This window comes from Salmo trutta, chromosome 36 (assembly GCF_901001165.1).
Source record: "Salmo trutta chromosome 36, fSalTru1.1, whole genome shotgun sequence".
NCBI lineage: Eukaryota > Metazoa > Chordata > Actinopteri > Salmoniformes > Salmonidae > Salmo > Salmo trutta.
Window position 1 is genome coordinate 27,803,441 of NC_042992.1, and position 24,853 is coordinate 27,828,293.

The 24,853-nt window shown below is 41.2% G+C and overlaps 1 protein-coding gene across 1 annotated transcript; it reads right to left on the bottom strand.

Moving 5' to 3' along the window:
• Window positions 1–2,105: 2,105 nt before the first annotated feature.
• Window positions 2,106–23,864, bottom strand: LOC115175770 (synaptic vesicle glycoprotein 2A). Its single transcript, XM_029735255.1, has 13 exons — window positions 23,712–23,864; window positions 15,770–16,546; window positions 14,478–14,658; window positions 12,591–12,742; window positions 12,309–12,442; window positions 9,515–9,604; window positions 7,317–7,424; window positions 6,967–7,055; window positions 6,540–6,704; window positions 6,220–6,353; window positions 5,866–6,069; window positions 5,494–5,653; window positions 2,106–5,331 (listed from the first exon to the last, which is right to left on the bottom strand). The coding sequence occupies exons 2-13, from the start codon at window positions 16,368–16,370 to the stop codon at window positions 5,148–5,150; spliced, it is 2,202 nt and encodes a 733-aa protein (XP_029591115.1). The 5' UTR covers window positions 16,371–16,546; window positions 23,712–23,864; the 3' UTR covers window positions 2,106–5,147.
• Between the last annotated feature and the right edge of the window lie 989 nt (window positions 23,865–24,853).

Consider the following 24,853-nt stretch of genomic DNA (forward strand, 5'->3'; position numbering starts at 1 on the left):
CAGGCTAGGAGCTGGGAATGTACCAATCACACGGCTAGGAGCTGGGAATGTACCAATCACACAGCTAGGAGCTGGGAATGTACCAATCACACAGCTAGGAGCTGGGAATGTACCAATCACACAGCTAGGAGCTGGGATTGAACCCTTAGCCACAGTCATATATATATATATATATATATATATATATATATATATATATATATATATTTTTATTTTTATTTTTTTTATTTGACCTTTATTTAACTAGGCAAGTCAGTTAAAAACAAATTCTTATTTCCAATGACAGCCTACCCCGGCCAGCGCAGGGCCATTGTGCGCCACCCTATGGGACTCCCAATCACGGACGGATGTGATACAGACTGGATTCAAACCAGGGACTGTAGTGACGCCTCTTGCACTAAGATGCAGTGCCTTAGACCGCAGCTCCACTCGGGAGCCCATGTGAGGGGGAGCTGCACTCAGAACAGGGAGAGGAAGAGACGCAAATAGTGTGTGTGTGTGCCACAGAGAGAGATGAGGAGTAAGAGAACCTCTGATATGATGTGTGTTGTCATAGTCACAATAAGGCTGAACATCCGGCCAATAATCAGCCTCTCTTCTCTCCTCCCTCATAACACGCAGCTAATATCCCTCTATCATCATAACGTCAACACTGGCCTCAGTCCTCATGACTCAGAATAGCTCAAGGCCTGGCTCAGTCTATACAACTATTACAACATCCTGCACCACTATCAACAGCTTTTTACCAATGCATACAAGAGAGACATTTGTTTTTCTGTTGAATAATTCTGTAATCGTAGATTCACTATTATGCTGAATTCTATGAATGTAATCCTTGTCCCAGCATGTTGCACAGTAGTTTTCAAAATGTGAGTGATTACTGCTGCAGAGAATGTGTCCGAGTAAATTCAAAATTACACAATGTAAACATTTCATGATGACAAGAATGTGTTAAATATAATATTACGAATAATCATTTATTTATGCAGAAAAGTCACATTGAGATCTCATTTTCATATGAGCCCAAGCAAGCAGCACACTTATCGTTAGTTACACATGAGACACAACACAACCTAAAAATAACAATGAATGGAAGTTAAAACAGTGCAAAGTGCATAAGAGAGCAGGTTTAAAAACATGTACAATCTGTGGTCAGCACATCCCTCCAATCTGGGATTTAAAATCATCAATCAGAATAAAATGATCGAGTTGTAAACCCTTCTGCAAAGTGTTCCAAGATAATGGGGTAGCACAGCTACAAGCACTGTGTTGGGAACAATAGATAAAATACAGTTCATTGATCTTAGACGGTCATTTCCATGACTCTGTTGGGTACGTTAAGTGCGTCACTATTTTGGCAGCGGAACCTAAAATGGCCTTCTAGACAAACATATAACAGTGAGTCTGTGGCCTTACAGTTAAGGACGGCCATCCTGCTAACTGATAGAAGGAACAGTGATGTGTAAGAGGCCTTGTGTTTGTTACAAATTTTAGAGCATCATTCAGCATTGTTGATTCCTACGGTGACACACACACGCACACAATTTCCTTATCACAAACAGGGAAAGGACTTTGTTTTTACGTCCATAGTAGTTTATTATTTTCTTCATAGAACTGGATAGACAAATGGCCCACAAATTTGAAACCCATCATAAGTAACAATTCTCACATAAAATACACACAGCACCTGGTCAGCATCACTGTAAAATATTCTCAACATCCCATGGGAGTGATTACTGAAGAATTTATTCACGTTTTTTCTTAAATGTCATTTACAAAACAAAGACAACATACAATAGTGTTCTGTCATGTTGACAGTATTGTCAAAGTGTTTTCCTTGATCTTTTTTTGTCCACATATTTTATACTCATACGTACAAACATCTACAGTTTCTACACACAGTACAATGATTACACGTTGATTTTTAAGTCACATTAAAAAAACGGCAGTTTCATCTAAGTGGACATGAGCTTTAATTTACTGAGGGCGCTCTTTTGATGAAAACATGGCGGCCATTTTGAAATACTTACTTTTGGAAACCCATCTATGCTTGTGCCTGTTCACTAGGAAAGGGTGAAACATATCCCTTTTATTGCTTTGATTTCTTTTCTCCTTGAACTTTAACCTCCACTGAAAGCAGAGAGAAGTACAACCATTTAACAGGATCACCAGACTTACCAACAACAGCATACTTTAAAAAACACAGACTAAACTTGCACCAAGTCATCCCACTCTGACCAAAAGCGGTCGTGGAACTGATACTGTACATAAAGACCCAAAGTGTCACCATACGACAGCAATACAAAAGCAGCTCCTGCTTTGGACAAACAGACCAGGAATACGAACAGCCAGAGAGATCATACACTACAAGCACGCTTAACATCCTGCTTACTGTGAAGGCTATTTTGACAAGCCTGCCACAGGGACCTTTGATCTTAGAGAGATATGAACAGAGAAAAGTTTAAAGGTTGATGGGTCTAAAACTAGAGTCCAGATTCTTATGCTGGAAACTACATGCATCTGAACGGGATAATGGCTGGGATTTTGACACTCCCCAAAACCACTCTGCAATTGGTAACACACGTCATTTGAATTTGCTTTGTCAGGCAATCACAGAGACAAAATATCGCTTTTCAGAGGAAAACATTTGTTTGGCGGAGACCCAATCAGCAAAAGAGCGCCCAAGGCTGACACTATAAAGAACATCACATTGATCTAGATATCTATTGCATTAGTCTTTTAGTTCATAGATATGTTATAATGGCCCCTATTGACCTGTGCTCGTTCTTAGGGATGAAAACACCAGAACAGAAGTAGAAAAATATTTGGCACTCACACTCACACATGCACGCACACACACATGCACGCACTCACACATAGAGAGCACAACAGAGATCACAAATTCAATCTACACATTGTTTTACACTTATCTTTCGCAAACTCACTCAAACACACTAGGTCTAGAACAAGTTTGTCAGTTATGTGCACACACAAATAACAATAGATGTCACATACAGACATACGCAACACTAAAGAGATCCGATTTGAAGAAATAATTCCAGTACCACTGGAAGACACTGCTCTTGTACCAAGCACACAGCAACAGAGAAATCCCACAGGCCACACATTTAACAAGCCCAATCTCCCTGCAGTCAGATATCACACTCACACTACAGCTGAGCAATGGAGAGATCAGCTCTCTCACTGATTGTCACCACACTTGTGACACAAAGATTAAAAGGGATGGCGTGGACATGGTGACAAGTAAGCACATAATAATCAACAAAGGGCCAGATTCAACCAAGCCTGCCTTGCCAACATACATGCCCTCCCTCTGAAGGGAATTGTTTTCGTTTTTTTGGGGGGGGAATACATTTTACATTTCTTATCACAGGGAAAATAGTGTTTAATACTACGGTGGGAAAAAAACCAGTTTGCATTTAATTGAGCCCTTCAAATGAATCTGAGAGTGACTAGTTGCTATATTCACATGAGCCGTATGACTGAAGGATAATGTGCTTCGTAACAGTGTACATGGATTCATTTGTGCTTCATTAATACTGCATTGCTTGGCGACTGAACGGGCTGACTTCGGTCCTCCTAGGTATAATGTTCTGCCTTAATAGACAGCAGAGGGCAGGGCACATGTTGGCCTCTGCTAAATTGAATGCTGATGCAAAGAGAGCATAAGACCACTGTGTGATACGCAGGAAGCATGAGTTGTAATCCTGGACTCATTGACGTATTCGTTATTTCAAAGTAACAATATTGTAGATTTTCAAAATGAAAGGATATCTCCACTGTGTTAAATAGGTTGTTATCGTATTCACTCGTATTTGTCTGGCGGTCCAATAACTTTACAGGGTCCAAATGATGCACTTTATCAATGTAGATCAATGTACATGAATGAGTGTCCCAGAGGTCTCATATAACCAATTACAAGAACCATACAGAAGGATACACATGATGTAACTCTTTCTCCATCTCCCTCATACACACACAACATAAAATGATTTAGACATATGCAGTATTTCACTGCTTGAAGTAAATCTGATGCAGAAAAACAAATACAGTAATTGTTTAGTGTGCATGGGGATCCATAATAAATACGAATATAAAACTAAAAACGATCCCTTCAAATTGCCATCAATAAATAAGCTAAAATATTTACCAGTTATTGGTCATGTCGTTATTTCAATTCTTACAATATACCTTCAACACACATGTACAGTCTGTTTTCTATATGATAACATAACTAGTATCAATGCCACGTTTGGACAAATAATATATCTCATTATTTTGAAGCAGGGAGCTTGGTGCATGTCACCTGGTAAGGGAAATATTGTTTGTAATATTCTCTTTCAGAGGAAGCCAATAAGAGATTTAAATGACAATGATCCTGTCCTTTCTTCCTCCCAGATCCTAAAGGACAGAGGATATAAGATGCAAGCAATAGCCTGATCAACAAATGGGCTTCTATCATACGGCTTTCACTCATCAAGTCCATTCAGATTACAAAGGACAAGAAGCTTTGAAGTATGATTCACCACTATTATAATCAGCCAAAGCTGAAAAACATCTATTTAATATTCAAGTATTCATTTGAGCTCCGCCTTTTCAGTAGGAAGCTAAGTTACAGTGAAAGCTATTTTCAGGTGGAAATCTATTGGAGGGCATCTGTAACCTTATTTGAATGGCATGATGGTCAGCTATGGATGCTAGAATAAATTGAGGGTGTATAGATGTTTGATCTCTTTTGTTGGGAAGTATCTGTGATCAATTTATCCCCATTCAGCATTGTAGCTATCAAGCAGTATCTTTGCATCCTTTGGCAGTGGTTTATAAACTTGTATCTGTGTTGGCAGGATTTCATTCCGTCTAACCTGTAGGATCTCTTAGAAGAAAACCCAATGTGCTATTTTATGCTGTGGTGATGTCAGCTAGTCTGTGCTGGCTAAATGGGTTACACCAGCATTTTAAGTATGATGCTATCCTCATTTATTCTCAGTAATCTGGGACTGTTGTGATACTGTTGACGATAGTCAGTTTTTTGGTGTTTAATGGGCTGAGATTGTATGGTTGGTTGGGTCCTGGTTGCAATGTGGCCACTGCAGCTACACTCTTCTGCCTTCTGGTGGTGAATTGTGCTACTGCAGCACCTGGCCCCGTGTTTCAGGCAGCTTTAGAGCCAGGAAACTGCCGGCTGCGAGTGCGCCCGCAGCGAACAAGATGGGCACAGCCTTGGTGATGCCTACGAAGGACTGAAAGATGCTTATGCCGAGGACAGCAGCCAGCTTGCAAAGGGCATTTAAGAAGCCAAATGCAGTGGTCCTAAAAAAGAGAAGATAATGGAAATTGTCAGGGTAACTTCTCAGAACTTAACATGTAAACTTAAATACGTTTTCAATAAATCCAACTGCATAAAATACCCCTTTATACACTGTGCAAGAAGGAGCTGTAACACTTTAAAAAATGTGAGGTAGGTGCGCTTGCCTTTTATCTGAGGGGTACAGTTCCACAGTCAACACATCCAGGGCATTCCAGGAAGCTATGCTGATGCCGCCAAAGAGACATAAGAGGGCGATCATTCCCGACTCGGTACTGCCGAATGACAAGAAGAAACAGCTGACACAAGATATGACACTTGATCCCGCTGTGTAGGAAAAGAGATTGAGGGCGAAGAGAAAGAGAGAGAAAAAAAATCAAAGATAAGGGCTCTTTCTGTAGTAGGCTAATCATGAAATACTGTGGTATAGTAAAGCCAGCATGGTTCATGTATCACCAGATGTATAATCTCACAAGAAGAACCTTTTCTTTGAATGTTGTATAAAGCATTAATAACACATTCATGAAGGCGTGACATACCCAACATCCTCAGACGTCCAATTTTGTCCATCAGCAGGGCTGACACAATGTTGCCGGGTAACACGGCCAATGTGCCCAGGAAACTGACAAAGTAGATCATGTAGGCGTTGTTGTCATCAGTGAAGTCCAACAGACAGCCTTCCTTGTTGTGTAGGAAGGTGCTGTTTACCAGTTTGCTGTTGATGATTCTGTTCTGGAACAAGTCTGACAAGGGAATTGAAAGCAAGAGAGGTGTCAAGAATGGGCCATGGGTAGGATACTGCCCAGGTCAATGCTAGGCATGGACTGGGCTCCTAAATATTCTAAGCTCTACTCTGTATCGTTTTATGCTTCTTGTTTTGGGAGAGACTTTACCTGTATTGTAAAAGAGAGTTGCGATAAAGGTGCAGTTTCTGAAGAAGCTTCTGCTAGAGGTGATGTCCTCGAAGTAGCACTCCTCAAACACTGAGTCCTCAAACACCATGGACTTCATCTTAAGGTTGATGAACCTTGCAGACAATGGTAAAGTAAGAAAGACCTTGTATTTAATGGCCCAGCTGTATTAGAGTCGTCTACCAATTAGTGTCCATTGCATAGTTGTGAAATTAAGGCCAGCACAGTTAACCATTCCTGATTAGATTCAGAATGGCATTTTGCAAATTCATAAAGTTCTGTGTAATATCATGAGGACTGACTTGTCGTTGAAGTACTGTCCTTGGCGGTGCACCTGGTTCTCCAAGGTAAAGTTAAAAGTGACATGCTCCACTCGCTCCTTGGTGAAGAACTTGGTGCGCGAGGCATATTCCTGCTTCTGGATGTACTTGATCATGTCAGGGAACCACACTGTCAGCCCATAGTAGCTGGGGGAGAAGTCAAATACAAAAGTAGTTTAACCAAATAAACATGACTATGTTTCTTCATTTTTCACTATGTTGAAATCAGTTGAGATAAGTATGAACCTCAACGGCCAGTCTGTTAAGATGGCAGGAGACACCATTTTGTATAAACCTTTTTAGATTTGATATGATAAAACATTTCTTAAGTTTTCTGATTGATCAGAAAAGAACCAGTTTGTGCACAGGCCACTGATAACAACTAAGGTCATGGCCCTGGTTCTGCTACCTGAACGACATGGTAAACCAGACAGCCATCATCATGAAGGTGGTCCTTCTGTATTCTGGATTGAAGATGGCCAAGAAGTTACTCCGCACCTATAGCAACCCACAGAAAATTACTAAGATATGCACCTAGGTTTTACAGCTGACTCGGTTTAAAAACATAAAAACACACTATAAAACCCACTTAGCAGAAATTGGGCTTTGGTCGTTTCGGATAAAACGCGTGCTAAGTGGCGTACATAATCTATGCAGTCTCATACAGTAAATAAACATATACTGTATGAAATATAATATATATACACATAAAACCATCATATTCTCATACCTGTATAGGATCTTAAACATGACGCTTACCTGGTGGAATAGGCTGGTCAGCTTCAATTTATAGCGTCGCAAAGTTGATATGTCTCCTCCCATGTCCACCAGCTCATCCATCTGCTTTACAGTCTTAATGGTAGTGACCTGGGAAAATAAGACCTTCCATTTTCAACTCATCTGTATGCAGTACATGTATACATTAAATTAGATCAGATTAGAACAACTCAATTTTCCTGTGAGGGAACTTCTCGTTTGGGGTGGTAAAGAAACGAACCAAAAATAGTAGGTCTAGCATATGCAGTAAACAAATAATAGTCTCATCAGATACTTCCAGCCTGGGGACGAGGTGACACAAAAACAAACAGCTAGGACAGGACTAGAGGTCGACCGATGATGATTTTTCCATGCCGATACCGATTATTGGAGGACCAAAAAAAGCCGATACCGATTAATCGGCCAATTTTTTTATTTATTTGTAATCATGACAATTACAACAATACTGAATGAACACTTATTTTAACTTAATATAATACATCAATAAAATCAATTTAGCCTCAAATAAATAATGAAACATGTTCAATTTGGTTTAAATAATGCAAAAACAAAGTGTTGGAGATTAAAGTAAAAGTGCAATACGTGCCATGTAAGAAAGCTAACGTTTAAGTGCCTTGCTCAGAACATGGGAACATATGAAAGCTGGTGGTTCCTTTTAACATGAGTCTTCAATATTCCCAGGTAAGAAGTTTTAGGTTGTAGTTATTATAGGAATTCTAGGACTATTTCTCTCTATACGATTTGTATTTCATATACCTTTGACTATTGGATGTTCTTATAGGCACTTTAGTATTACCAGTGTAACAGTATAGCTTCCGTCCCTCTCCTCTCTCCTACCTGGGCTCAAACCAGGAACACCGACAACAGCCACCCTCGAAGCAGCGTTACCCATGTAGAGCAAGCGGAACAACTACTCCAAGTCTCAGAGCGTGTGACGTTTGAAACGCTATTAGCGCACACCCGCTAACTAGCTAGCCATTTCACATCGGTTACACCAGCCTAATCTTGGGAGTTGACAGGCTTGAAGTCATTAACAGCGCAATGCATTGCGAAAGCTGCTGGCAAAACGCACGAAAGTGCTGTTTGAATGAATGCTTACGAGCCTGCTGGTGCCTACCACCGCTCAGTCAGACTGCTCTATCAAATCATAGACTTAATTATAATATAATAAACACACAGAAATACGAGCCTTAGGTCATTAATATGGTCGAATCCGGAAACTATCATTTCGAAAACAAAAGGTTTTTTTCTTTCAGTGAAATACGGAACCGGTCCGTATTTTATCTAACGGGTGGCATCCCTAAGTCTAAATATTCCTGTTACATTGCACAACCGTCAATGGTATGTCATAATTACGTAAAATTATGGCAAATTAGTTCGCAACAAGCCAGGCAATGAACGCAAGAGCACTGACACAATTTCATGTTAGCAGGCAATAGTAACTAAATATGCAGGTTTAAAAATATATACTTTTTAAAGAAAGGCATTGATGTTTATGGTTAGGTACATTGGTGCAACGACAGTGCTTTTTTCGCAAATGCGCTTGTTAAATCATCACCCGTTTGTCGATGTAGGCTGTGATTCGATGAGAAATTAACAGGCACCGCATCGATTATATGCAACGCAGGACACGTTAGATAAACTAGTAATATCATCAACCATGTGTAGCTAACTAGTGATTATGTTAAGATTGATCGTTTTTTATAAGATAAGTTTAATGCTAGCTAGCAACTTACCTTGGCTTCTTGCTGCCCTCGCGTAACAGCTAGTCAGCCTGCCATGTAGGCTCCTCATGGAGTGCAATGTAAGGCAGGTGGTTAGAGCGTTGGACTAGTAACCAGAAGGTTGCAAAAACGAATCCCCGAATCCCCCCTGAACAAGGCAGTTAACCCCCGTTCCTAGGCCGTCATTGAAAATAAGAATGTGTTCTTAATCTGACTTGCCTAGTTAAAAAAAGGTGTAAAAAAATATATATATAACAAAAAATAATAATAATAAATAATAGGCAAATCGGTGGCCAAAAATACCGATTGTTATGAAAACTTGAAATCGGCCCGAATTAATCGGTCATTCTGATTAATCGGTCAACCTCTAGACAGGCCAACACAACTTCATAAACCCTTTTTGCAGAAGAACCATTTAATTCAAAGACTTTACATATTTGTCTCAGAAATACTCACAGAAAACACCTTCTCTGGGTGTCCCTTTGCTCTCATGTTGGTGTCGTGAACTTGTTTCAGAATCATCCAGCCTTCGTCGTGTTTGCCGTTCTGTTGAGAAATGATTGCATATTTCATCAAAAACACTTACAGTTGAAACACATTACGAGTATTGTGAAACATCATGTCTGTGTGAAGTATCTAAGGGTGTACTGTAATGTGCCTTAATATAATTTCCATTAATTTGCAATAAAACCTTATATTTTGGGTTATGCTACTAGAGTAAGTCGTGTTAAGATCAATAATCGATGTGTACAGTGCATTCAGAAAGTATTCAGACCTCTTGACTTTTCCACATTTTGTTACGTTACAGCCTTTTTCTAAAATGGATTCCATCGTTTTTTCCCTCATCAATCTACAAATAATACCCCATAATGACTAAGCAAAAACAGGTTTACAGAAATGTTTGCAAAACAAATGTACAATAATTCAAATTTACGTAAGTATTCAGACCCTTTACTCAGTACTTTGTTGAAGTACCTTTGGCAGCAATTACAGCCTTGAGTCTTCTTGGGTATGACGCTACAAGCTTTGCACACCTGTATTTGGGGAGTTTCTCCCATTTTTCTCTGCAGATCCTTTCAAGCTCTGTCAGGTTGGATGGGGAGCATCGCCTGCACAGCTATTTTTAGGTCTCTCCAGAGATGTTCGATTGGGCTCAAGTCCTGGCTCTAGCTGGGCCACTCAAGGACATTCAGACACCTGTCCCGAAGCCACTCCTGCGTTGTCTTGGCTGTGTGCTTAGGGTCGTTGTCCTGTTGGAAGGTGAACCTTTGCCCCAGTCTGAGGTCCTGAGCACTCTAGAGCATTCAGGCCAAAGAGTTCAATATTGGTTTCATCAGACCAGAGAATCTTGTTTCTCATGGTCTGAGAGTCCTTTAGGTGCCTTTTGGCAAACTCAAGAGAGCTGTCGTGCCTTTTACTGAGAAGTGGCTTCCTTCTGGCCACTCTACCATAAAGGCCTGATTAGTGGAGTGCTGCAGAGATGGTTGTCCTTCTGGAAGGTTCTCCCATTTCCGCAGAGAAATTCAATCTCAAGTACTGCCATTGATTTTCTAGCCGAAATTGTAAATTGGCCACTCAGGAATATTCAATGTCATCTTGGTAAGCAATTCCACTGTATATTTGGCCTTGTGTTTTAGGTTATTATCCTTCTGAAAGGTGAATTTGTCTCACAGTGTCTGTAGGAAAGCACACTGAAGCAGGTTTTCCTCTAGAATTTTGCCTGTGCTTAGCTCTATTCTGTTTCTTTTTATCCTAAAAAACAAGCATTCCAATAACATGATGCAGCCACCACAATGCTTGAAAATATGAGCGGTACTTAGTGATGTGTTGTGTTGGATTTGCCCCAAACATAACGCTTTGTATTCAGGACAGAAAGTTCATTTCTTTGCCACATTTTTTGCAGTTTTACTTTAACGTTTTGAAGAAGTAAAACATATCTATACAGGCTTCCTTATTTTCACTATTTCATTTAGGTTAGTATTGTGGAGTAGCTACAATGTTGTTGATCCATCCTCAGTTTTCTCCTATCACAGCCATTAAACTCTGTAACTGTTATAAAGTCACCATTGATTTAAAGACCTCATGGTGAAATTCCTGAGCGGTTTTCTAACTATTTGGCAACTAAGTTAGGAAGGACACCTGTATCTTTGTAGTGACAGGGTGTATTGATACACCATCCAAAGTGTAATTAATAACTTTCCCATGCTCAAAGAGATATTAAACGTATGCTTCCCCTCCCATCTACCAATAAGTGCCCTTCATCGCAAGGCATTGGAAAACCTCCCTGGTATTTGTTGTTGAATCTGTGTTTGAAATTCACTGCTCGACTGAGGGACCTTACAGAAAATTGTATGTGTGGGGTACAGAGATGAAGTAGTCATTGAAAAATCATGCTAAACTATTATTGTACACAGACTGATTCCATGCAACTTATTATGTGACTTGTTAAAAAAATATTTACTTCTGAACTTATTTAGGCTTGCAACATCAAAGGGGTTGAATACTTATTGACTCAAGACATTTCAGCTTTTCATTTTTTATTAATTTGTAAAAAAATTCTAAAAACATAATTACACTTTGACATTATGGACTATTGTATGTGTGCCTCGACACAATCCTGTCTCGGAGCTCTACGAACAATTCCTTCAACCTCAGAGCTTGGTGTTTGCTTTGACATGTTCTGCCAACTGTGGGATCTTATATAGACAGGTGTGTGCCCCTTTCCAAATCATGTCCAATCAATTGAATTTACCACAGGTGGATTCCTATCAAGTTGTAGAAACATCTCAAGGATGATCAATGCAAATAGGATGCACCTGATCTCAATTTCGATTCTCATAGCAAAGGGTCTGAATACTTATGTAAATAAGGTATTTCTGTTTTTACATTTGCAAAAATTTCTATAAACCTGTTTTTCCTTTGTCATTATGGGGTATTGTGTGTAGATTGATGAGGAACATTTTTATTTAATCCATTTTAGAATAAAGCTGTAACGTAACAAAATGTGGAAACAGTCTAAAGAAAGAAAAAGGGTCTAAATACTTCCTGAATGCACTGTATATCTGAAAAATTGAAAATACTAAATGAACAATATCCCAGATTGTGCCTTTAAAGGTATGATCTGCAATATTTACTGCTGTTCAATAGCCAACTCATGTAATGATATATAAGGCATCAAATTATTGAGGTTAGAATTGGACTTGGGTAAACTGCTTTTATATGGACTTATGAGAAAGCGACCCTTGCTTACCTCTAAGAAGAAGCGAGGGCTTTCTGGCATGGTGGTGAGAGAAGCAATAGCCGCAACAGAGGGAAATGCACACACCAGGACGAACACACGCCAGCTGTGGAACTGGTACGCTGACCCCATTTGGAAACTCCAGCCTGGAAGGAGAGGAGCAGAGAGAGAAAAATGGGACGAAGCACAAACTGTATCCCTGCGTAATCACTAGATACAACTTTGTGGTAAGGCACTTTGAGCACTTTTGGGGCCATATTCGTGATGATTGAATTCCTGCCATAGGCTACTCACCATAGTGTGGGATGATGGCCCATGCCATAGCTGAGGCATAGATGCCACCAATCATCCAGAACATGCAGAGCCAACTGAGGTGCTCCCCACGTTTCTCCTGGGCCAGAAACTCTGAGTAGTAGGAGAACACAATGGGGATGGAACCACCGATCCTGAAAGGATTAGCATAGAGAAACAAACCACTGGAGGTTAAATGAAATCAAACTTGAAGAGAATATTTGGTGGTAGGAGTGCTACATAGGTTCCGAGATGGTGCTATTTGGATGAAAGGTCATTCTTAGCATTAAAGCCAAGAAAATCTAACTCTCCTAATTATAAACAGTGCCTTCAGAAAGTATTCATACCCCTTGAATTATTCCACATTTTGTTGTGTTACAGCCTGAATTCAAATCAAAAAAATTCTCAACCATCAACACACAGTATCCCGTAATGACAAAGTGAAAACATGTTTTTAGAAATTTTTGCAAATTTGGGGAAAATTAAATACAAAATATCTAATTTACATAAGTATTCACACCTGTGAGTCAATACATGTTAGAATCACCTTTGGCAGCGATTACAGCTCAGAGTCTTTCTGGGTAAGTCTCTAAGAGCTTTGCAAACCTGGATTGTAAAATATTTGCACATTACTCATTTTAAAATTCTTCATGCTCTGTGAAGTTGGTTGTTGATCACTGCTAGAAAGCCATTTTCAAGTACTGCCATAGATATTCAAAATTAACTGTAACTAGGTCACTCAGGAATATTCAATGTCATCTTGGTAAGCATCTCCACTGTATATTTGGCCTTGTGTTTCAGGTTATTATCCTGCTGAAAGGTGAATTTGTCTCACAGTGTCTGTAGGAAAGCACACTGAAGCAGGTTTTCCTCTAGAATTTTGCCTGTGCTTAGCTCTAATCTGTTCCTTTTTATCCTAAAAAACAAGCATTCCAATAACATGATGCAGCCACCACAATGCTTGAAAATATGAGCGGTACTTAGTGATGTGTTGTGTTGGATTTGCCCCAAACATAACGCTTTGTATTCAGGACAGAAAGTTCATTTCTTTGCCACATTTTTTGCAGTTTTACTTTAACGTTTTGAAGAAGTAAAACATATCTATACAGGCTTCCTTATTTTCACTCTTTCATTTAGGTTAGTAGTGTGGAGTAGCTACAATGTTGTTGATCCATCCTCAGTTTTCTCCTATCACAGCCATTAAACTCTGTAACTGTTTTAAAGTCACCATTGATTTAAAGACCTCATGGTGAAATTCCTGAGTGGTTTTCTAACTCTTTGGCAACTAAGTTAGGAAGGACACCTGTATCTTTGTAGTGACAGGGTGTATTGATACACCATCCAAAGTGTAATTAATAACTTCACCATGCTCAAAGGGATATTCAATGTATGCTTATTTTTTTTACCCATCTACCAATATGTGCCCTTCTTTGCGAGGCATTGGAAAACCTCCCTGGTCTTTGTGGTTGAATCTGTGTTAGAAATTCAATATTCAAAAATCATGTTAAACACTATTATTGAGTCCATGCAACTTATTATGTGACTTATTAAGAAAATGTTTACTCGTGAACTTATTTAGGCTTGCAATAACAAAGGGGTTGAATACATTTACATTTCAAATTTAAATTTTTTATTCATTTGTAAAAAAAAAAAATGAAAAAGCATAATTCCACTTTGACATTACTGGCTATTGTGTGTAGGCCAATGACACAACATTTCAATTTAATACATTTTAAATGCAGGCTGTAACACAGCAAAATGTGGGGAAAGTCAAGGGGTGTGAATACTTTCTAAAGGCACTGCAACTACACTAAAAAGCCCTTAAGCCCATTAAGCCCACCTGCATCTGTGTGTCACTCATTCCCCATCCATCAGTTTTCAGAATCTTACCCAACACCAGAAAGTAGTCGGCATAAGAGAAAGGTGCTGTAGCCCTGAACAAATGAGGAGAAGAAGGAGAAGACGCTGTTGATGGAGAGACAGATAAGAAGGGACTGCCGTCGGCCGATCCGGTCAGCGAGCCCACCCCACACGAATGCTCCGACCATCATTCCCAGATAAACAATCAGACCTGCAGAGGACGGAAAGAGACAATGAGAGACATTCATGTTTCAATCAGACCTGTGCATACGGCTGCTTTATTTGCTAACCTTCGGCACAACACGTGGGTCGTTCCACCTCAAAAAGCACAAGAGGATTTCGACACCCACCCATCTCAGATTGTTCTGTAATCGTTTCTGTTGTTAGAAACAGATAAGATTAGCATTCCTGCAACATTATTTTGTTGAAATATCATTTGACCTCTTTGAAGTTATGCTAATTGTTTGCACCCAAATTTCCATTGAAATGTATAGGATTCATATAATATTGCATAAATATAGTACCTAACTTTTTTCTAACAATGAGTTAGACATGAGGAATCAAAATAAAGGGTCAAACGTTTATATTATATGAATCCTATATATTAAAATGGCCAATTTGGGTGCAATAAATTAGCTTAATTTCTCAGAAATTAAATTATATTTCAACAAAATAACGATGCAAGAATGCTAATCTTTTCGGTTTGGGTTCAAAGTTCTACGGTAAATCCCTCACATCTTGAGACTTTGTTATCAAAACTCACATAAATGACTGTCTTGCAATGTACCCCTCTAAAAAGACTTGCATTTGTGCTTGCTGCCAATTGCATTGTGTGAACCTGCGGTTAGGTGTGTGAGTGGGAAGACACCGTCACACACACACACACACACACACACACACACACACACACACACACACACACACACACACACACACACACACACACACACACACACACACACACACACACACAGCTCAAGGGCAGTGAAAGGGGGTAGGTGTGGCATGGAGGGGGCTATTTATAGATGGTTTTCCCCTTTATGTGAGAATGAACTCTCTGTGTCAGCGGAAGAGGAAGGAACGTGTCAGGAGACAGACAGACGTGTCTGAGACAAGATCAAAGCAAGCTGCAGAGCATGCATTACCGCAGAACGACAGGGTTTAATTGAATTTGCATTGGGACCGATAAACCCCCCCACATTTGACACTCGATCAGAGAAATACAGTCTTCAACACGCTCCAAAAAAATGTAAGGGTTCACTTACCTAGCACGTAAATCAATCAAATCAGTTAAAAATACACAGTTTAAGGGTCACACTTACCCAACATGCCCTTGCTTTCCTCTGACAGACACATATCCTTCTCGGCGCTGGGGAGCACAAAGCCCACCACGAAGATCTCCACACCGTCTGCCATGAGCGCCAGCCCCAGCACAAAATAGAGGGTCCACTGGAACTTCCCATGGCCACACTCCTGCAGGATGGTCTCGTACTGCTGGGCTAGCTCTTCTTGGTCCTTCCGCCGCTCCCCCTCAAACTGTGCCATGTCCCTGAACTGCTGCCCATCTCCCCCTGCTAGGCCGTCAGCAGCCTTGCTCGAGTCAGCACGGGGAATTCCCTGGTACTCGCCCTCGTAGATCTCGTCGTCTTCGTCATGACCTTCTGTAGAGTCGCTGTGGCCACCTTCATCGTCATTGGCTGCCTGGCTGTCGCCCCGGTAGTAACCACCGTCCTGCCCCCCAGGCACTACAGGGTAGTCATCGTCGTCGTCTTCCTCAAAGCGGGCGTATGAGCGTTTGCTGTACTCGTCGGTCATCTTGTCCACACCGCGGCCCACTTTCTTGGCCGCCTGGCGCTTGACCTCCTTGGCAATGTCTTTGGCGCCCTTTATAAAGGCTGTCTTGTTCTGATAGCCGTCCTCCATTATTGAAGTGTTGAGGAATCTCAAAGGCAGGGGTTTATCACCTGAAAAGTAGGTTGTGAACTCAGGAATCTCTGGGGAGTGTTTATGTCAGGTAGCGTTACAGTTTACCCTCAACAGGGTGGCGGAGAGATGAGCTGAATTGGATCACAGGGCCCGCTCTGTGATGGACAGCTCCTCTACAGAGGGAAAGCGCAAACACACTGTCAGTCACATGGACCATACTTCAGAATCAGGGTTGGGGTCAATATAATTGTAAACAAATACTGTATCGTTTAAAACATGTTTGAAACCATAATTGTGATGTAATGGAGTCCTTGTATACATAGCTCCATCCTTCAGCTCTTTATCAAAACAAGTGGCGGGGTAGCAATTTGTTGTTTTGCGAATCCCAGATTGCCCCTTTAAGTACCATTCCATCTCGATAATGCTCAATAAATGAGTAAGCCTGTTACTGTTGCTAGGGGGAGAGTATTTCTAAGCAGTTGCCAAGCAGCGTCTTATCTCAATTTACACTCTCTGAACTGATTAGGAATGGCTTGCTGTTCTCCTGTTGACATATTGTGTCTGGTGTTCATCTGATAACAACTCAACACCAGGGAAACTATAGCAGGGACATACTGAGAAAGGTAGCAGCAATTCCTAGTGGACATGGATAAGTCAAAAGCAATATTTTTTCAAACATATGGAAAGGACATTTGAAATAATATAAAGTAAGAGTATGAATCCAAGTGTGTATTAGTGCAATGCACAAATAATGTTGCTTTTGACTTGTACTGCTTTATTTGAAAATGGCCACTCTCACATGTTAAGATGCAGAATCGACCATACTGGAAGTAAAAAGCCTGTAAAATGTGGATAACACTTAGTGAAGAGGTGACTCCGGGATGCTGGCCTTCTAGGCAGAGTTCCTCTGTCCAGTGTCTGTGTTATTTTGCCCATCTTAATCTTTTATTTTTATTGGCCAGTCTGAGATATGGCTTTTTCTTTGCAACTCTGCCTAGAAGGCCAGCATTCCGGAGTCGCCTGTTCACTGTTTTCAGCTGTGCTAACAATTTCAAAAGGGTTTTCTAATGATCAATTAGCCTTTTAAAATGATAAACTTGGATTTTTAACACAACGTGCCAACGGAACACAGGAGTGATGGTTGCTGATAAAGGGCCTCTGTACACCTACGTAGATATTCCATTAAAAATGAGTCATTTCCAGCTACAGTAGTCATTTACAACATTAACAATGTCTATACTGTATTTCTGATCAATTTTATGTTATTTTAATGGACAAAAAATGTGCTTTTCTTTCAAAAACAAGAACATTTCTAAGTGAACCCAAACTTTTGAATAGTAGTGTATATATATATGTATATATACTGCTCAAAAAAATAAAGGGAACACTTAAACAACACATCCTAGATCTGAATGAAATAAATAATCTTATTAAATACTTTTTTCTTTACATAGTTGAATGTGCTGACAACAAAATCACACAAAAATAATCAATGGACATCCAATTTATCAACCCATGGAGGTCTGGATTTGGAGTCACACTCAACATTAAAGTGGAAAACCACACTACAGGCTGATCCAACTTTGATGTAATGTCCTTAAAACAAGTCAAAATGAGGCTCAGTAGTGTGTGTGGCCTCCACGTGCCTGTATGACCTCCCTACAATGCCTGGGCATGCTCCTGATGAGGTGGCGGATGGTCTCCTGAGGGATCTCCTCCCAGACCTGGACTAAAGCATCCGCCAACTCCTGGATAGTCTGTGGTGCAACATGGCGTTGGTGGATGGAGCGAGACATGATGTCCCAGATGTGCTCAATTGGATTCAGGTCTGGGGAACAGGCGGGCCAGTCCATAGCATCAATGCCTTCCTCTTGCAGGAACTGCTGACACACTCCAGCCACATGAGGTCTAGCATTGTCTTGCATTAGGAGGAACCCAGGGCCAACCGCACCAGCATATGGTCTCACAAGGGGTCTGAGGATCTCATCTCGGTACCTAATGGCAGTCAGGCTACCTCTGGCGAGCAAATGGAGGGCTGTGCGGCCCCCCAAAGAAATGCCACCCCACACCATGACTGACCCACCGCCAAACCGGTCATGCTGGAGGATGTTGCAGGCAGCAGAACGTTCTCCACGGCGTCTCCAGACTCTGTCACGTCTGTCACGTGCTCAGTGTGAACCTGCTTTCATCTGTGAAGAGCACAGGGCGCCAGTGGCGAATTTGCCAATCTTGGTGTTCTCTGGCAAATGCCAAACGTCCTGCACGGTGTTGGGCTGTAAGCACAACCCCCAACTGTGGACGTCGGGCCCTCATACCACCCTTATGGAGTCTGTTTCTGACCGTTTGAGCAGACACATGCACATTTGTGGCCTGCTGGAGGTCATTTTGCAGGGCTCTGGCAGTGCTTCTCCTGCTCCTCCTTGCACAAAGGCGGAGGTAGCGGTCCTGCTGCTGGGTTGTTGCCCTCCTACGGCCTCCTCCACATCTCCTGATGTACTGGCCTGTCTCCTGGTAGCGCCTCCATGCTCTGGACACTACGCTGACAGACACAGCAAACCTTCTTGCCACAGCTCGCATTGATATGCCATCCTGGATGAGCTGCACTACCTGAGCCACTTGTGTGGGTTGTAGACTCCGTCTCATGCTACCACTAGAGTGAAAGCACCACCAGCATTCAAAAGTGACCAAAACATCAGCCAGGAAGCATAGGAACTGAGAAGTGGTCTGTGGTCCCCACCTGCAGAACCACTCCTTTATTGGGGGTGTCTTGCTAATTGCCTATATTTTCCACCTGTTGTCTATTCCATTTGCACAACAGCATGTGAAATGTATTGTCAATCAGTGTTGCTTCCTAAGTGGACAGTTTGATTTCACAGAAGTGTGATTGACTTGGAGTTACATTGTGTTGTTTAAGTGTTCCCTTTATTTTTTTGAGCAGTGTATATTCAACAATCTACACACAATTCTCCATAATGACAAAGCGAAAATAGTTTTTTTATAAATGTTTGCAAATGTATTCAAATTAAAAAACATGAATACCTTATTTACATAAGTATTCAGACCCTTTACTATGAGACTCGAAATTGAGCTCAGGCGCATCCTGTTTCCATTGATCATCCTTGAGATGTTTCTACAACTTGATTGGAGTCCAACTGTGGTAAATTCAATTGATCGGACATGATTTGGAAAGGCACACACCTGTCTATATAAGGTCCCACAGTTGACAGTGCATGTCAGAGCAAAAACCAAGCCATGAGGTCTAAGGAATTGTCTGTAGAGCTCAGACACATGATTGTGCTGAGGCACAGATTTTGTATTTAACCTTTATTTAACTAGGAAAGTCAGTTAAGAACAAATTGTTAATTACAATGACGGCCTACACCAGCCAACACTGGACGACGCTGAGCCAATAGTGCGCCGCCGTATTGGACTACCAATCACGGCCGGTTGTGATACAGCCTGGATTCACACCAGGGTGTCTGTAGTGACACCTCTACGACTGTGAAGCAGTGCCTTAGACAGCTGCGCCACTCGAGAGCAGACCTGGGGAAGGGCACCAAAAAATGTCTACAGCGTTGAAGGTCCCCAAGAACACAGTGACCTCCATAACTCTTAAATGGAAGAAGTTTGGAACCACCAAGACTCTTCCTAGAGCTGTCAGCTTGGCCAAACTGAACAATCTGGGGAGAAGGGCCTTGGTCAGGGAGTTTACCAAGAACCCGATGGTCACTCTGACAGAGCTCCAGAGTTCCTCTGTGGAAATGGGAGAACCTTCTAGAAGGACAACCATCTCTGCAGCACTCCACCAATCAGGCCTTTATGGTTGAGTGGCCAGACAGAGGCCACTCCTCTGTAAAAAGCACATGACAGCCCGCTTGGAGCTTGCCAAAAGACACCTAAAGGACTTAGAACATGAGAAACAAGATCCTCTGGTCTGATGAAACCAAGATTGAACTCTTTGGCCTGAATGCCAAGTGTCACGTCTGGAGGAAACCTGGCACCATCCCTTCGGTGAAGCATGGTGGTTGCAGCATCATGCTGTGGGGATGTTTTTCAGCGGCAGGGACTGGGAGACTAGTCAGGATCGAGGGAAAGATGAACAGAGCAAAGTACAGAGAGATCCTTGATGAAAACCTGCTCGAGAGCGATCAGGACCTCAGACTGGGGCGAAGGTTCACCTTCCAACAGGACAACATCCCCAAGACAACACAGAAGTGGCTTTGGGACAAGTCTCTGAATGTCCTTGAGTGGCCCAGCCAGGGCTCGGATTTGAACCCAACCGAACATCTCTGGAGAGAACTGAAAATAGCTTTGCAGCAATGCTCCCCATCCAATCTGACAGAGTTTGAGGATCTGCAGAGAAGAATGGGAGAAACTCCCTAAATACAGGTGTGCCAAGCTTGTAGTGTCATACCCAAGAAGACTCAAGGCAGTAATCGCTGCCAAAGGTGCTTCAACAAAGTACTGAGTAAAGGGTCTGAATACAGACTCTAAATACTTATGTAAATGTAATATTTCAGTTGTGTATTTTTAATACATTTGCAAACATTTCTAAAAACGTGTTTTTTTTTGTCATTATGGGGTATTGTGTGTAGATTGATGAGGGAAAAAACAATTGAATCCATTTTAGAATATGGCTGTAACGTAACAAAATGTGGAAAAAGTCAAGGGGTCTGAATACATTGTGAATGCACCGTATATATGCTGAGAGACAGTTTCCTGTTCCCAAAGTCAAATTTAAAATGGTGGCCACCATTAGAGAAGGTGGGAATATTTTGATACAATCAACATCACCGATAACAATATTATTTGGGAGCCTTTTATCTACAGTATGTCTGCCTATCACTGCGGTAAACGTGCAATGGTCTCTTTCTCTAAATGTGAAACAAATAAATATAGCATTTATTAGTATAGCATTGGATTTTGTAAGACAATGATGAATAGATGTGTTGATACAAGAATCTCAATTTTTTACAGAATCAAATTGTAACTGAGCTTCAAATGCAATGTTTCGAACTGGCTGCCTAGGGGGATGGGCTGTATGTCTTTGTCCTTTTATCTTTCTGCTTTTTACAATTCATTATTATCTCAATCTATGGACGTGGCCACATTTTCCTTGACAACAAAGTACCAAAAGCCCATTGTACAAGGCTGAAACCCAGTAACTATATGTATTTTGTTGAAACAGCTGTCCACTTCATCTTTGACAAGGACTGGAGATAAGCTCTAATGCTCTTCTTTACCTATAATGCAATTTTGGGGTGTTTAAAGCGGTGACTGCTTTAAATGGCTAATGAGGATTATTAATCCTCTCATGTCATGTGTTGGGATTATACGAAGGGAAAACAATAGTACAGGAGTGAGAGGATTAACTTTTTGCATCAAGACTGTGTTCAGAGAATCAGATTGATTTCAAAGCTTTGGGAGGTTCGAGACTGAGCAGATGGGAGGTGAGAGAAACGTCTAGAGAGGAAGGAAGAAAGCAAAGGAAGTGAGACAGGACATGATACAATGCACAGACAGAAGGGAAGAGATCAATTTAGAAAAGGGGAGATAGAACTTGAGAGAGAGAGAGTGAGAGTGAGAGCCTTCTTCAGGGAATTCCTTCCTGACAACAGGGTGGCAGACAAAATTATTAAAGAGCCACTTGGTGACCCTTTAGCCTAAGAGGTGCCTGCCAAAAGCAGCAAGAGTGAGGATGAAACTGGGTACAGCAATGACAACACATCCATCTATTTAGAAAAACACTGTCGCTGTAAATATACACACCAGATATGCTATATTTTAGTCAGTAACGTCCACACGGTTGCACATGTGGGGTCAGAGATGGGGACAAGACTCACTTTAACACATATTGGTCCTATAATGCAAACCCTGCTTTCCTGGGGTCCCAGTACTTTACCCCAGCGATTCCCTCACACCATAGAACACTGCTAATGGCTGCACTGGGGTGCCATCCCACTTCTCACATGAAGGTGACAAATTCAAGGGGGTAGTCTGACCACGACCTGAACCAGAGGCCCTGTGACTGTCAGTCCCAACAGTCCAACGTCCCCTTGACAAGTTCATTGGGTAGCCTGGGAAAAAGATTGAAAGGAATGTGAGTCTTATTTAGTTACTTCTTGCTTTTCTAAAGTCTACCAACCTTGCCACCAGGCATACCAGCTAAGATAGATAGACAAGCTAGCTACTCTAACATGATATATAGCCTGCAATGGCTTCTTGGTAGCTAGTTATGAGAGATTGGGAACCTATCTGGGCTAGCTAAAGCCAACTTCATAAAATTGCTGTGGCTTGTAGCGAAAAAATGTTAAGAAAAAATGTAATATTTTCACAAACTTGTGGGGACATGTGCCACTGGGCATGACGCCTCTGCATGCCAAAAAATCTAAATCTATAGGCACTATATATGCTAATTATGTTGTGCAGGAATGATTATTTTAATGGTCAAGGAAATATGTATTTGTTAAGGGAAATAGTAAACCCGTTGAACATTAGCAACAAATGGCGCCATCTGAGACAAGGTCGTCATAGATGGAGGCAAAGCATGCACATGTCTTGGCTGGCCAAAAGTAGCGCGGCTTTACTTCGACCTCAGTATGACGGTCCATCTGAGATCTTTGCAAGGTCACACATGTACGTTTATTATGTCAGAAATGGTCTGCCAATAACTTGCATTACGGACGGTTGGCATTCAGTCGACATGGAATCCCCCTTACCATCCCCCCACCAACACAATCACCATGAGTCGCCTTCGTGAAGGACAATTGCAAAATTATAACACATTTGTCAAAACACAAGGCAATACGATTGCGAAAATTAAGATAGTACACTAGTAATATCATTTATTTTGGGGTATCCAATAATTAAATATTTAACGCAGTACAACAAAAGCAGCGCGTCTTTTACAACTGACTTTAAGCAATTAGCTCAATTGTTGATCTAAATTCAATATTCAACATATTATTTTAGGTCAAATTAATTATTTAAAACCGAACGCAGTTCCAATCTCATTATTTGTAGAGATATGGCATTGTCGTGACTGCATTTTTACGCAGGGCTGCGGGATGATGTGGATATAATGTTAGACAGGATACTGTCATGTTAAATAGGCAATAAGAAATATCCACCATTTAAGTCTGCATCGACGCATAAATAGATAGGCTACATTTCAATAAAACACAAGATGATTTTCACACCCTAAATCGTGGCCCGTGCGCAAGATCTTTCGGGATGTACGCACATCCAGATAACAACGGAGTAACGTTAGGCTTATGTAGGCTAATTATAACTAATTTGCTGAGTTTCATTTTAGTAAAGGTAACAGCATCATCTCACCGTAAATATGAATTTGGCTTTCACTATATGCCCAGCTTGAATTGTGTCCACGGGATGACAGGACGTTTGGTGCTGCTGCTGCTGCTCAAACGTGGATAGGCTCCCCGTAACCCAACTGACTGAAGAGGAAGCGAGAAGCGAGAACCAAGAAGCACCACCTCAGTGGGTACCAAACGTAGCATCGTGGATCCCCCCCCCCCCGTCGAACATTTCTGGTCCTCGGCATAAATAGACCATTCACGCACCTTGCCACGGTCTATCTTATTGGTGCTATAGTGGTTCTCAGGTGAATCATTTATCTTCACCCCTATTTCAAACAATTTGAAAGTATTAACATCCATTTTGTTTAGATGTTGCCTACCACACCCTCTCATCATCCCACACACCCAACACAATTCAAATCATGTGTAGCCTACATGTGAAAGCAAGCAACCATGACGTGTAGCCTATTTATATTCATAACATGATGGTATGTTTGTTTCAAATCGACTAATGTATGCTAGGCTTTGGCTGTATTAGGTCTACATACTCTAATTAAAATGATCTTTACCACGCATGCAAACATGTATAGCCTATACTAGGAATTGCCTCCCTTTCAGTGATAGCCTACACTTAAGTTAACAATATTTGTATTACTCTGCTCCAATTCAATGTTCGCATAGAACAGCTTCGATATGAGCTGTAAGAAATATATATATCGTTGAAACATGACTCATTGTTATCCCTAATCAACAGGCTGAAATAATGTTTTCCATGTAACTGGACATGTCTCCCTGAGCAGAATATCAAAGTGCCACCCCCATAAATCTCCCCCCCACACACCTGCTCCTGTTTCTATGCCAACCACTGGTCCATTCCACATAATGACATCATAGACAAGATGCTGAAGAAACTAGTAAGCTTAATAATTAAGCTTCAATTATTTAATACCCACGACTTGCCCGCCCAGCTCAGCTAGGCAGAAAATATCAGGTATTCTACCGCTATGAAAATAACTAACATATTTTTAAGGGGGGTTTAATTTACCAATCTAATATAGGGGTTTAAGCCTCTTCGTTTGCACGTGTTAAACCTCATAAGAACTGCTTAATTATTAAAATGTAAATATCATAGGTCAGGATGAGTAGAATAAGTCTCATTCA